Source organism: Tiliqua scincoides, chromosome 4 (assembly GCF_035046505.1).
Source record: "Tiliqua scincoides isolate rTilSci1 chromosome 4, rTilSci1.hap2, whole genome shotgun sequence".
Lineage (NCBI taxonomy): Eukaryota > Metazoa > Chordata > Lepidosauria > Squamata > Scincidae > Tiliqua > Tiliqua scincoides.
This window is the reverse complement of record NC_089824.1, coordinates 178,318,699-178,332,609: the sequence shown is the minus strand read 5'-3', so window position 1 is coordinate 178,332,609 and position 13,911 is coordinate 178,318,699. Positions and strand designations below refer to the sequence as shown.

Genomic DNA, 13,911 nt, shown 5'->3' with positions numbered 1-13,911 from the left:
ATGTGATCAAGCATTTTTCCTACAACATGGTCCTTTTTCCCTAACCAGTCACCTTGTGTTGATTAGCTGCATACGTCCTGGCCTTGAGGACATATGCTCAGAGTTCAGGCAAACTCACATTCAGAAGTTTTCCAAAATCAAGACTTCTCATGTGTATCTGGCAAATGCTGAACCGTGTACAAGACCAGGATGCTTGTGGACCACATGGTCAGTTCATGGTGGGAATAAAATAGTTATGCAAATCCAGTTAAAAGAGAGAAATGAATGCATAACAAGAAAAAGGGCAGTAAACTGTAATGTACAGTCAGTTTTCATTATCCGCTAAGGTTAGTTTCCTGGAAAACCTAGTGGATACTGAATTAGCAGATACTGAATCACTGAGCCTTTGGGGAAAATGGGGTTAGGATCCAGGGGACTCTTTTTAAAAAATGCAGAGTACTCCTGTCTTGTGCTGGAATAGGCAGACCAGGAGACCTGTGCTGTATCCAGTGCAAGACTGGGGCCAGAAATGGTTCAGCTGGAGGCAAGGAAAAACTCTTCCCCTTACCCCTGGCTAAGCCACCATGGCCCCAATGGGTCTCCTTGGACTTGTGCCACCTCAGGAGGTGGCACAAGTCCAAGGAGAATGGACAGCTTCAAGTCGCTCCACACTGCTCAGGGAACAGCGTTGGGATCTGGCAAAACAGCTGGGTCCCAGCCCCACCTCCCGCTCCCTGTCCATCTATCCCTGGGACCGCCCTCCCCCTGCCCCAAAATGCCTCCCTCCTGCCTCCTCCCCGTCCTCCCCAGACCCCTGCATTGGCCAAAGCAACCCTCCCCAAGTTGGCACAGAGGCTGGATGCAGCCTCTGTGGGCCAGTGCAAGTCCCTGCGCTGGCCCAGTCGGCTCCCAAGGAGGCGCAAACATGCTTTATGGCACATTTGCAACCCTCCTGGGCTGGCACAAGGGACTTGTGCCAGCTTAGAGTGCAGTTAGGATTGCGTCCACACTCTATTAACTTTATGAACCTATAAGAACACAAGAATAGCCCTGCTGGATCAAGCCATAGGCCCATCTAATCTAACTTCCTGTATCTCACAGTGGACCACCAAATTCCTCAGGGAGCACACAAGACAACAAGAGACCCACATCTCAGTGCCAGCCCTTGCATCTGGCATTCTGAGGTAACCCACTTCTAAAATCGGGAGGTTGCATATACACATCATGGCTTGTAACCTGTAATGGACTTTTCCTCCAGAAATTTGTACAATCCTCTTGTAAAGGCAAATAGGCCAGATGCCATCACCCCATCCTGTGGCAAGGAGTTTCACAGACTAACTACATGCTGAGTAAAGAAATATTTTCTTTTGTCTGTTCTAACTCTCCCAACACTCAATTTGAGCACATGTCCCCTGGTTCTGGTGTTATGTGACAGGGAAAAGAGTATGTCTCTAACCACTCTATCCATCCCCTGCATAATCTTGTATGTCTCAGTCATGTCCCCCCTCAGGTGCCTTTTTGTAGACTGAAGAGCCCCAAACACTGTAGCCTTTCCCCATAAGGGAATTTTAACTTGAGGTATATGGGAATGAGTGATATCTGAGTATATGGGACTGAGTGATATGAGCGATGGCTCATCTGCACCTCCAACATCTGATGCTTCCTCTTCTGTGCTGGATACCCCTTAATGTGTTGAATGTTGTGGTGATGGTGATTTCTCTGTGCTGGCTATCCCTCAACTTATTAAAGGTTGTTGACCTAACAACAAGACCTCAGAGATCAGCAATGGGGATGGGGTTGTTTCACCTGTCTTTCTCCACTTGGCCCCTTCTGTGGTCTTGCCCCAGCCCCAGAGCAGCCCTCAATTAGCCTTTTCATCATCAGCCTCTCATCATCGCCACAGTTGTGAAGGTTCAACTGGAGTCCCTGAGATCATGCCCAAGATGGTAGGGAATGTCTGGAAGCAGACACAAATGTGCCCGACAACTCTCTACAGGCCAATACCAATGCCTGTTTGATGTCACAACAGCACAGTATTAGCGGATAACAAGAACAGAGTAGGAGATAATGAGATGTAGGTGACAATTCTGCCCCTTGAAGATAAGTGAATTTGCATATAAAGAGAATGTATATGCAGCTTTTTCAAACTCACAGTTAAAAGGATGATCAGCATCTGTCTCACCAACCCAAGGTAGAGTTTAAAAAAACATGGGTCAGCTGGTCAAGTTCATAATAAGGATTTCACTCAGCAGATTATATATATCTGAATCGTTTGAATGTAATTTCCTCTGCCACCTGCTACACCTCTGGAACAGTTCGGAAATGAACCGCACACTCACATGTAGTTTCTCCCACTCTCATTACTATGGGCAAAGGGGAACTGTCAAATCAAGAGGTCCTCCCATTATATGAATTACACAATTTCTTCTGTTCATAACTCTCTTAAAGGAAGATTCAAGGACCCACACCACCTCACACCTTGATATTTTTAAGCCAGCAATCTTGTGACAAAAAGAAGGCAATCAATTGACTGGAACAAGGTTTCGCCAACGTAAACACTGAAACCTCTGTTTCAAGGCCATTGCGTTATTAATAAAAATAATATATTTATATACTGCTTTTCAACAAGTAGTTCACCCAGCTTTGCCAACCAAAAATGCTACTGTGCAACATCTTAGCAAAAGAACCAATAGAAACACATGTTTACAGTCTCATTATTATTTTGTAACCTGCCTGGGGTCTTTCATGAACAATGAAAAGGGACAAACAAAAAAAAAATAAAGATCAGACAATTAAGAAACTTGCAAATATGAAGACAAGGGAAATATTCGCAGCCTTGTTACGTGGGATTCAGTGTCTGTATTGGACATGGTGGTGGAAAGTACAACAGTCATTCTGATGGTCAGCCTACTTATGAACCATAGTGGGTCAATTCAACATTTTCCCTTTCAGTAAACAGCGATTAAGTGCAGAGAGCTCCCTTTCCCTACTATAACTTCTCCCCACCTCCCAATGACAGGAGCTGCTCCAGCCAAATTATTTGCAGATGGTGATTTCAGACTGAATGCATAGCCAGGCTCCCTGTGTGCTGGGCTAGAGAGAAACGAAGGTTTCAAGTTCTCCCCCTTGAAGCTGCTTCCCAGAAATTAAACCATTTCCAGGTTCAGCTTTCCAGGTTCAGTTGCATTCGACCTTGCCTCTGAAGTAAAGTCACTCAGGACATGCAGAAAAATGAGAAGAATGTCAGTGCTGAATCCAGGCAATATGTCTGCCATATAGCTTTCAGCAATGGCTTAAGGCAATTACCATAAGGTTCCTATAGACAATTTCATGGACACATCTGACTGTATTCATTTATTTCAGAATAATAAAGCACAGTTGTGCTAGGTACTTTTCAAACACTCAGGGTTTGTAAGTTTAGGATGGAAAAGTCTGTGATACTCAAGGATCTGAATACAGTCATCCTGACTTTGCACTGTATACACTTCAGATACATTCTGTGACCAGCATTTGAAATGAGAAACAATAGCACAACTGAAATATGCAATCGGATTATAACTTAGCACTGTGCCCCATTCCCTTGTTACCCACTGCCTCTTACTGTACCAGTAATCCTCAGTGCTTCCACCCCTGGTATACACAGGGCCCTCCAGCTCTCTTGGTCCTGGGAAGACATTCTCATGTTGAATGATTATAGTCTTGATGAGCTCATTGACATGAGCCTGGCAGGAGACCTGATCATGGCCTTCAGGCACTGACATCAGCGTGGGTCCAAAGCAGATGGCTAAGTTGTAGGGGTCCATCATGTTCTCTTCACTGAACTGAGATAAACTGCAAAAGGCAGAAAATAAATAGGAGAGGGTCAACAAGAGAAAGCAACACTAATAGCTCACGATAGTGAGTGAATAGTTACAACGAAGGGATATTATTTCTGCTTATTCTGCTTCTTGAACTTTATCTAAAATAGCAAGAAAGAGTTGGGGCAATGTAGCAAACATGATCAGCCCCTTAAGTGCTGATGGTAGTCATCAAAGAAATTAGGACTTGTAGTGAATGGGACCCCTTCACCCCATGGGATTGCTATGGCTTAGTCAGTTTATAAGTCATTTTATCATGACTTTGGTAACCTGTTTGTCCACAGAAAGGGTTAATGTAGGCTGTGGTTTGACAGCAGTAGTTGAACTGACACCTAGCCCCAGTAGAACAATGGGTCAGGAGGCAAACATCGGCACCTCTCTGGGTTCACTCAGGTCTATCCACTGGACAAGTCTGTCCACTTGATCATGATCAAAGGGAAGACATGGGGGAAGAGCTAGTTTTCCTGTCTTTGATGTAATCAATGGGAAAAGTAGGAACTTGATCCCCCTAAACCTTACAAAAGTCTGAACTTTATAAAGCTTAACTGTGCCCCTCCTCCCTCACATCATCTACCTTTTATTTCTGTATTCTACAAGTATGTAGCAACTATACTGTAAGCCACCAGAGCACTTCCCAAAGCGTGGAGGAAAAAGGTGGGATTTAAATAAATGATAAATAAAAGGGGATGGATGGATTGAGAGGCAGTATATTTTATTCCTGCACCTACAGAGTAAACTGTACAAAGAACCTGCAAGAAAAGATGGAAGTCTATGTACAAGAAAAGTAGCCTACATTAAGGTTTTATTTAGTTTGTGTCTGGTGTCAAAACCCGATTCTGTTTAATTCCAAGATCTGTCTTTGTCTAAATTCAGCAGCCAGTTTTTAAATATTTGAATTTTTTATTTCCCTTTTTCACCCTTTTTGTTTTTAATGATATTTTTAAAATGTTAACTGCCTATTGCTTTAAGAGAAGAGGATGGGGCTAATTGCGTTCTTGCTCTCCTATAGACCACTTCATTGGTTGAATGCTACAAAGATTTTGAGAGTGAGTGAATAGGAGTTAGGAAGTCAGATCTGCTGGCACTCCTTTCACTGCTTCAGCAAACTATCTTCAGTTCACAGACACCCAGGTTTAAAAGGTTAGCTCTCAGCTGAAAGGAAGGCTTGAGGGGGAACCATAACCAACATTCCCCTCTAATGGCACCAATCCTGCCAAATCCAGGGATGCTGGGACACAGGGTCTGTTCAATCTCCCCATAACATATTCAAGCGGTTTGGGGAGAGCCTAGTACATAGTGCATATGCATATGGTGTAGGTGCACCACATCACCACAGGATGTTAATACCTTGAATCAAATTCAGTATAGCTTGCAGGGGTGTTCTTTTTTTTGAAACAATAGGCCCTGCATGCATATTCACAGCACTTTCTTGTTGGCTAACACATTGATTTCTTTATTACACAGGCAGCACTTTCTTCATTTTAAGAACATCCCTTCAATTAACACATAAGGCATTTGTTAAAGTGGGCATGCGGAGGGGAGAGAGAGGAGTTATCATCCTGTTCCCTTTTAAGGAAGTTTATCCATCATGCAAACTGGATTTGGTTGCTGGGGATTTATTTCTTGGCATTTTGTTTCATGCACCCTGCCTGGATAGCAGCTGCAGCAGCAACACCTCACATCTAGCCAAGAAACAGATGAAAGCGTGACTGAACCACAGTGCTCCACAGTTCACAGCACAAGGCTGCAAAGAACCTGGCAACCAGCACACCCCCTCTGACTTTTTCCATTTGCACTCTTTTTCACAGCCAACATTTCTCTCTCCTTCAGCTGCCCAAGAACTGCTGAGAACACTGAAATCCCATGCCAACATTCAACATGGAATGCCAGTCACTGACATTTTGAGGATTAGTCAGCGTGACACAGTGAAAATGTTTGAAGTTAAACAATAGAACTCAGAGGGACATCTTTGCTTTGATAGGCTGATGGACCTTCACAAGACAATCCACTTGTTTAGAAAATTCTGTCTGTAACTATCAAGAAATCAATCAAGAATACAATTCAAAGTGCTGATTTTAACCTATGCACCTACAAAGTGTTTGGATGTTCACAAGCCTGCGGAAATCAACTCAAATCATCATACTTGGGCATTCAGATCAGACAGCTAGGGCATAGGGAGGAACCCTCTGCATCATACTTTCTTTTCACAAGGTCACCAGAGTGTGCGCATTCTTTGGAAACATCTCAACACATTTACACTTGGGTTAGCTTTGGATATCTGAAAATGAGACTTTTAATGGGGAAGAGTTCCCATTATAATTCTTCCCCTTTCCCCAAGTCTTATGGGTGCTAAAGGCTACAATTCCAATACATACATAGCTCTTAATGTATGAGAAATGACGTTTGGGCAAGTAGCAAAATTCTAGCACTTCATGTTCATAATACAGCATTTCTCAGAATCAAATTCCTTCCCTAAGATGCCCGTTGTACAACATCTGCATGATTAATTGTAGAGTTGCTACGTGCATTGGGAGCAATGGATTTCCTGTGGAGTGATGCAGTATTTTTAACCTACATGTTTGTCAGAATAAAATTTAATTTATTTGGGCCTTTCAGGGCACCAGTTAATGATTAAGCACAAAAGTGGTTAGATGCCTGGACAATCCCCCCTGAAACACACACTGTTTTCCAGCCCAGTTCTTTGAATAATGATACGGTACTAAGGGCGGAAGCAAACGTTCTCTTCAGAAGTGACATCTGAGGAATGAGAATCTCAAGGCATGGAAGAATTTCCTTCTGCTGTCGTGGAAAGTTTCTATTCTTGAACTACAGGAAGTATGGTCTTTCCTATCAAGCTTGGAGGGCAGCAGGACAATGGCACATTTTGTGGGTGTATGTTTTGAAATTTTCCAGATTGGAATGAAGACCTCATTGCTGTCCAATGCCATACCAAGCCAGAACCAAGAGAGGAACAAAAATAATACAGTGCTCTCATATTGTGGAGATCTCTCAAACTATAACAAGATTATTATATTATAAAACATATTATATCATTATATATTATAAAACAAGCATTATAACAAGATTTCCAGCTGAAAGCAGGGAATAATGCCCTTGGCAATTTTTGCAAACAGAATGCTACCTGAACAATAGGGGTTCCATTATTTGGCTTCTCAAATAATAAAACTAACTTCATGCAGAAGTTGGGACAGAATCACAAAACGTTGGCACTTTCAGGGAATACTTACTGTTTAAGGAATGCAAAGAGGTATCTCATTACAATCAAAGTGGCTTTAGGTAAGGTCAGAAGGACTTTCCGGATGTGCAGAGCTCTCTCTTGCAGATTGTCCATAGCTAGAGACAAGCAGGAAAAAGAGATTTAAGAAGTGTTTAATCACACTGGTAAGTAACACAGTTGCATCTATCCAAACCCTGCTTTGTAGCTCTAAGGATTGCTCCATATCTATACAGGTGTTGGAAAGAAACAATGAAGACTATCATGTATGTAGTCTGCACTCAACTTTCTCAAATGCATGTGCTGGGAAATCATAACTGATTGTAGCCCCTGGACATATATTGGCACATATATTAAAGCAGAAGTGTGTATAATCGTCATCTGTGCAGGGAAAAAATATGTGAAGTGGTCCTTAGCATGAGAAAAAAACGCCACCACCACACTACAGAGGATAAATCAAAGCACAGTGAAGAAACTTGGAAGAGAATGCCCTGATCAATTTTGGGAACATTTACAAAGAACTGCTCGGAACATGACTGAGAGAAGATGCATAATCTATTTGGAAAAGTCCTTCAAGAAAAGCATATTAAATTTATCTTCAAGATCTGCACAGCGTGGGAGAACTGAGTGTTGTTGGTTTCACCAGAGACAACACAATAGTCCATTAAAGTTAGCTCATTAAGGTGGCTGTTTTAATGAAAACTTTTGGCATCATATTCTGTGGATAGATTAGCATAGCTGAAGGGGTGAGGTAAAGGTCTCTGCCTTCAGCAACGTAATGGGAAAAAAGTGGGCAGCAGACATCCTTGGCCTTAGATGAAAAAATGCAGTCTGCTGCCAAAAACTCTGGTCTTCTAATAGAAGTTATACTGCATAGATTTATTTGCTAAGAGAATGAAACCACAGATCCTTTCAGAAAGAGGCAGCTTCCATCATGAACATTTCCACATTTGGACAATGACTTCACTGTCTGCCATCTGAATGGGACGGAACTGATTCACTGTAAACTAGAAGTCACAAGAACAGCAACAACCCCTATGAAATTATTGTGTTGGAAGTTAACAACTTGTTGAAAGTCATTTTCTATTGTCTGCTCAGAAACACCATTCAGAAGCTCTCTTATGGTTACAGAAGGTAGCCAGCCAAAAAGACACACCTGCTGCTTTATAAAAATATATATAGCTTAAAAGACATATTGCATGTACAGTGTCTTCAAAAGGTAAGACAGTAACGGCTCAGTTCTATGGGGCCACTGTGCCCTCAGAATCTACCCGCATTCTAGTGGGGCAGCATACGTTATAGCGACTGCAAAGCGCAACCTGCTATTCTGTGCAGCTGGGTAGCAAGCAGCTGTGTACAAGCAATGAACTGAACAGCCCTAAGTTGGCATGAACAGAAAAAATTGCGGTGAGAGTGGAATGGGGTGAAGACCAGGGTGGGAAAGGGTGATGAGGTTGGGAGGGGGGTGGTATTGGTGGCAGCAGCTTCACATATATCCCCCTTCGCTTCTTTGCTGCGTCCACTCAGTCTTGTGCCAGCAAAAACAGAGCAGAATTCTGAGTAGACTCATCGTGGCAGCAGAGGCTTGCCTCCAGGCAAAGGAACAAAAGTTCCCTCACTTGAAGAAGGCCTCCAGAACCACCCTCGCTGCAGCATGCCACATGCATTCTGGTGGTGCTGCTGCATTGGTGGGGAGGGCAATAGCCCAATCCTGAGCTGCCTGGTGCCCAGAGGATCAGCAGCACCAAAATGGCTGCCGCTGCACCCAATGGCCACCAGTCAGCCACAGGTGGCTCCTTAGGGGAAGGGGACATTCCTCCCCTTCCTCCAGGCAAGGGAGGAGGCTTTGCAATGGGGCTACTCAATTCTGTGCTGGCTATTTAGCCCCACACTGCTCCAGAATGCCTCTCCCTGTCCCCACTCATAGCTAGCTCAGGTGGCGTGTGACGGGCCTGCATCCAGTGCTGGCTCAGCATGAGCTTGTACTGAGCTGTTGGTGGTGCAGTAGTGAGTGTTGCAGGCATGCCTTATGGCACCTTTGCAACACTCAGCGCTGGCGGAGGACTGGCGCTGGCCCATTAGGATCAGGCCCTAAGACCAGTAAAATAAACAGAACAAGGCAATAGTGAAGAGGTTCCCTTTACGTTGAAAATTTTGATTGCTCCATTTGTCTTGAATAAACAGATTACCTAGCTGCAAGTGGGCCAGAGCAATTAGAGGCATCACACAAAGAAAGATTGTGCTTCTGCGCCCTCTGCGGAAGCGTGTGTGGCCTCTGGGACACCAAGTGCCTCAGGGACAAAGTGCCAGGTAAGGCACCGTGAGTTTAGCCTCAGTGCGAAGAGAGGGAGAAGGCAAGTGGACCTCTGAGTTTTTGGAGAAGGAGAGGGAGGACTCTGAGCTGTGAAGAGGAGAGGAGGATGACGACGAGAAGAAGGTAAGTGTACTCTTTCTAACTCTTTGTCTTTCTAACTCCTCGGCGGGAGGGGGGTCGGGGGCTTCTTGTAGTGGGGGATTTGAATATTAGAAACATAGAGAGGGGGGTTTGCGATGGATGTGAGGACTGCATGACGACTTGCCTGCCTGGTGCAAAGGTTGCGGACATCACTTCTCGTCTAGACAGGCTGGTAGACAGTGCTGGGGAGGAGGTAGCGGTTGTGGTGCATGTCGGCACCAACAATGAGGGCAAGTGTAGCTGGGAGGTCCTGGAGGCCAAATTTAGGCTATTAGGTTGGAAGCTGAAAGCCAGGACCTCAAAGGTAGCGTTCTACCTGTTGCATGCGCAGGGCCAGCTAGGCAGGTGGAGATCAGGGGTCTCAATGCATGGATGAGACGGTGGTGTAGGGAGGAGGGGTTTAGATTCGTTAGGCACTGGGGAACGTTTTGGGACAAGCGGGGCCTGTATAAGAGGGACAGGCTTCGCTTGAACCAGAATGGAACCAGACTGCTGGCGCATAACATTAAAAAGGTGGCAGAGCAGCTTTTAAACTGATCCCTGGGGGGAAGCCGACAGGAGCCAAGGGACATCCGGTTCGGAACTCCTCATCCCTATGAGACGAGGACACAGAAGTTAGAGAACAACAAGGTAAAGGCAGAGTAGGAGAAGAAATTGGGAATGGTAGCATGATGGATGTGATAGAAGGTTGGGCACAATGAGAGGATGTGGGGACAAAGGAGCTAATAAGCAGCCCATCCTGGGGCATTCCATGTACAAATGCTTTTATACAAATGTCCGAAGTCTCCGAGCAAATATGGGAGAACTGGAATGTCTGGTGACTAGGGAAAACATTGAAATAGTGGGCATAATGGAAACCTGGTGGAATGTGGAAAATCAGTGGGATACCGCAATCCTGGTCTATAAACTCTACAGGAGAGACAGGGGAGGGCGTGTTGGAGGTGGGGTGGCCGTTTATGTTAAGGAAGGGATAGAATCCAGCAAAGTAGAGATTGAAGGCGGGTCCGACTCCACCACAGAATCTCTGTGGGTTAAATTACCAGACCTCAGGAGCGATGTAATACTGGGGGTGTACTATTGTCCTCCAGACCAGAAAGGGACCTTGAAATGAGGAAACAGATCAGGGAGGTGACAAGGAGGGACAGGGTTGTAATCATGGGGGACTTCAATTATCCTCATATTGACTGGGTCAATTTGTGTTCTGGTCATGAAAAGGAGGCCGGATTCCTTGACATGTTAAATGACTGTGCCTTAGAGCAGCTAGTCATGGAGCCCACCAGAGGACAGGTGACTCTGGATTTAATATTGTGCGGTACTCAGGACCTGGTTAGAGATGTCAATGTTACTGAGCCGTTGCGGAACAGCGATCATGCTGTGATCCGTTTCAACATGCACGTCAGGGGAAGAATACTGGGCAAATCTCTCACAAAAACCCTTGACTTCCAACGAGCGGACTTCCCTCAAATGAGGAGGCTGATTAGAAGGAGGTTGAAACGGAAGGTAAAAAGAGTCCAATCTCTCCAGAGTGCATGGAGGCTGCTTAAAACAACAGTAATAGAGGCCCAGCGGAAGTGTATACTGCAAAGACTAAGTGCAGGAGAGTGCCCGCATGGTTAACCAGCCAAGTTAGAGAGGCCATAAAGGGCTCGCTTCATTCTGTAAATGGAAGTCTTGCCCTAATGAAGAGAATAAAAAGGAACATAAACTGTGGCAAAAGAAATGTAAGAAGGTGATACGGCGGGAGGCCAAGCGAGACTATGAGGAACACATGGCCAACAACATTAAAGGAAATAATAAAAGCTTCTTCAAATATGTTAGAAGCAGGAAACTTGCCAGAGAAGCGGTTGGCCCTCTGGATGGTGAGGGAGGGAAAGGGGCGATAAAAGGAGACTTAGAGATGGCAGAAAAATTAAATGAGTTCTTTGCATCTGTCTTCATGGCAGAAGACCTCGGGCAGATACCGCTGCCCGAACGGCCCCTCCTGACCAAGGAATTAAGTCAAGAGGTTGGAAGAGAAGATATTTCAGACTTCATTGATAAATTAAAGATCAATAAGTCACCGGGCCCGGATGGCATCCACCCAAGAGTTATTAAGGAATTGAAGAATGAAGTTGCAGATCTCTTGACTAAGATATGCAACCTGTCCCTCAAAACGGCCACGGTGCCAGAAGATTGGAGGATAGCAGTCAGCCTAACATCTATACCGGGTAAGATGGTGGAATGCCTCATCAAAGATAGAATCTCAAAACACATAGGCGAACAGGCCTCGCTGAGGGAGAATCAGCATGGCTTCTGTAAGGGTAAGTCTTGCCTCATGAACCTTTTAGAATTCTTTGAAAAGGTCAACAGGCATGGGGATGCAGGAGAACCCATGGACATCATATATCTGGACTTTCAGAAGGCGTTTGACACAGTCCCTCACCAAAGGCTACTGAAAAAAACTCCACAGTCAGGGAATTAGGGGGCAGGTCCTCTCCTGGACTGAGACCTGGTCGAAGACCAGGAAACAGAATGGGTGTCAATGGGCAATTTTCACAATGGAGAGAGGTGAAAAGCAGTGTGCCCCAAGGATCTGTCCTGGGACTGGTGCTTTTCAACCTCTTCATAAATGACCTGGAGACAGAGGTGAGATGTGAGGTGGCAAACTTTGCAGATGACACCAAAATTTTCCGAGTGGTGAAGACCAGACATGATTGTGAGGAGCTCCGGAAGGATCTCTCCAAACTGGCAGAATGGGCAGCAAAATGGCAGATGCGTTTCAATGTAAGTAAGTGTACATTGGAGCATAAGAACAGCCCCACTGGATCAGGCCATAGGCCCATCTAGTCCAGCTTCCTGTATCTCACAGCGGCCCACCAAATGCCCCAGGGAACACACCAGATAACAAGAGACCTCATCCTGGTGCCCTTCCTTGCATCTGGCATTCTGACATAACCCATTTCTAAAATCAGGAGGTTGCGCATACACATCATGGCTTGTACCCGGTAATGGACTTTTCCTCCAGAAACTTGTCCAATCCCCTTTTAAAGGCGTCCAGGCCAGTCGCCATCACCACATCCGTGGCAAAGAGTTCCACAGACCAACCACATGCTGAGTAAAGAAATATTTTCTTTTGTCTGTTCTAACTCTCCCAACACTCAATTTTAGTGGATGTCCCCTGGTTCTGGTGTTATGTGAGAGTGTAAAGAGCATCTCCCTATCAACTCTGTCCATCCCCTGCATAATTTTGTATGTCTCAATCATGTCCCCCCTCAGGCGTCAAAACTTCACATATAGGCTAATGGGTTCTGAGCTGCCTGTGACAGATCAGGAGAGAGATCTTGGGGTGGTGGTGGACAGGTCGATGAGAGTGTCAACCCAATGTGCGGCGGCAGTAAAGAAGGCCAATTCTATGCTTGGGATTGCTAGAAAAGGTATTGAGAACAAAACGGCTAATATTATAGTGCCGTTGTACAAATCGATGGTAAGGCCACACCTGGAATATTGTGTCCAGTTCTGGTCGCTGCATCTCAAAAAGGACATAGTGGAAATGGAAAAGGTACAAAAGAGAGCGACTAAGATGATTACTGGGCTGGGGCACCTTCCTTTTGAGGAAAGGCTACGGCATTTGGGCCTCTTCAGCCTAGAAAAGACGCCTGAGGGGGGACACAACTGAGACATAAAAAATTATGCATGGGAAGGATAAAGTGGATAGAGAGATGCTCTTTACACTCTCACATAACACCAGAACCAGGGGACAACCACTAAAATTGAGTGTTGGGAGAGTTAGGACAGACAAAAGAAAGTATTTCTTTACTCAGCGTGTGGTTGGTCTGTGGAACTCCTTGCTACAGGATGTTGTGACGGCATCTGGCCTGGATGCCTTTAAAAGGGGATTGGACAAGTTTCTGGAGGAAAAATCCATTATGGGTTACAAGCCATGATGTGTATGTGCAACCTCCTGATTTTAGAAATAGGCTATGTCAGAATGCCTATGCAAAGGAGGGCACCAGGATACAGGTCTCTTGTTATCTGGTGTGCTCCCTGGGACATTTGGTGGGCTGCTGTGAGATACAGGAAGCTGGACTAGATGGGCCTATAGCTTGATCCAGTGGGGCTGTTCTTATGTTCTTACAGATTAACTCTTTCCTGCTTTGGTCTTGCATTTAATGCCACCACTTCCGGAGGGGGAAAAAAAAACCAATGCATCAAATCCTAAAAAGCTATAAGATACTTTTTGCAATTCTGGTCTCTTGCTTCCTTGCCTTGAGATACTGTCAAAGGGTTAAGAAATGTTCTCTGGAGCCAGAGACACAGGTTTTAAGAGCTAGCTTAAGCCCAACAAGTGCTGGGGTGAAGAGAGGAGATTCTGTAGAGAACAGATAATGAGCAACTTTCCTGGAGCA

At 45.0% G+C, this 13,911-nt stretch overlaps 1 protein-coding gene across 3 annotated transcripts in view; it reads right to left on the bottom strand.

Annotated features, from left to right (window-relative positions):
• SRGAP2 (SLIT-ROBO Rho GTPase activating protein 2) overlaps positions 1 to 13,911 on the bottom strand; it is a 226,607-nt gene that overhangs the window by 19,403 nt on the left and 193,293 nt on the right. For 2 of the 3 annotated variants that reach the window (XM_066623037.1, XM_066623038.1), the window contains exons 17-18: positions 7,085 to 7,190; positions 3,586 to 3,810 (exon numbers count right to left, since the gene is read on the bottom strand). In XM_066623037.1, the coding sequence (XP_066479134.1) occupies positions 3,586 to 3,810; positions 7,085 to 7,190 (331 nt within the window). Of the gene's footprint in view, positions 1 to 3,580; positions 3,811 to 7,084; positions 7,191 to 13,911 lie in introns of all 3 variants that reach the window. The other variant, XM_066623039.1, reaches the window with a different exon arrangement.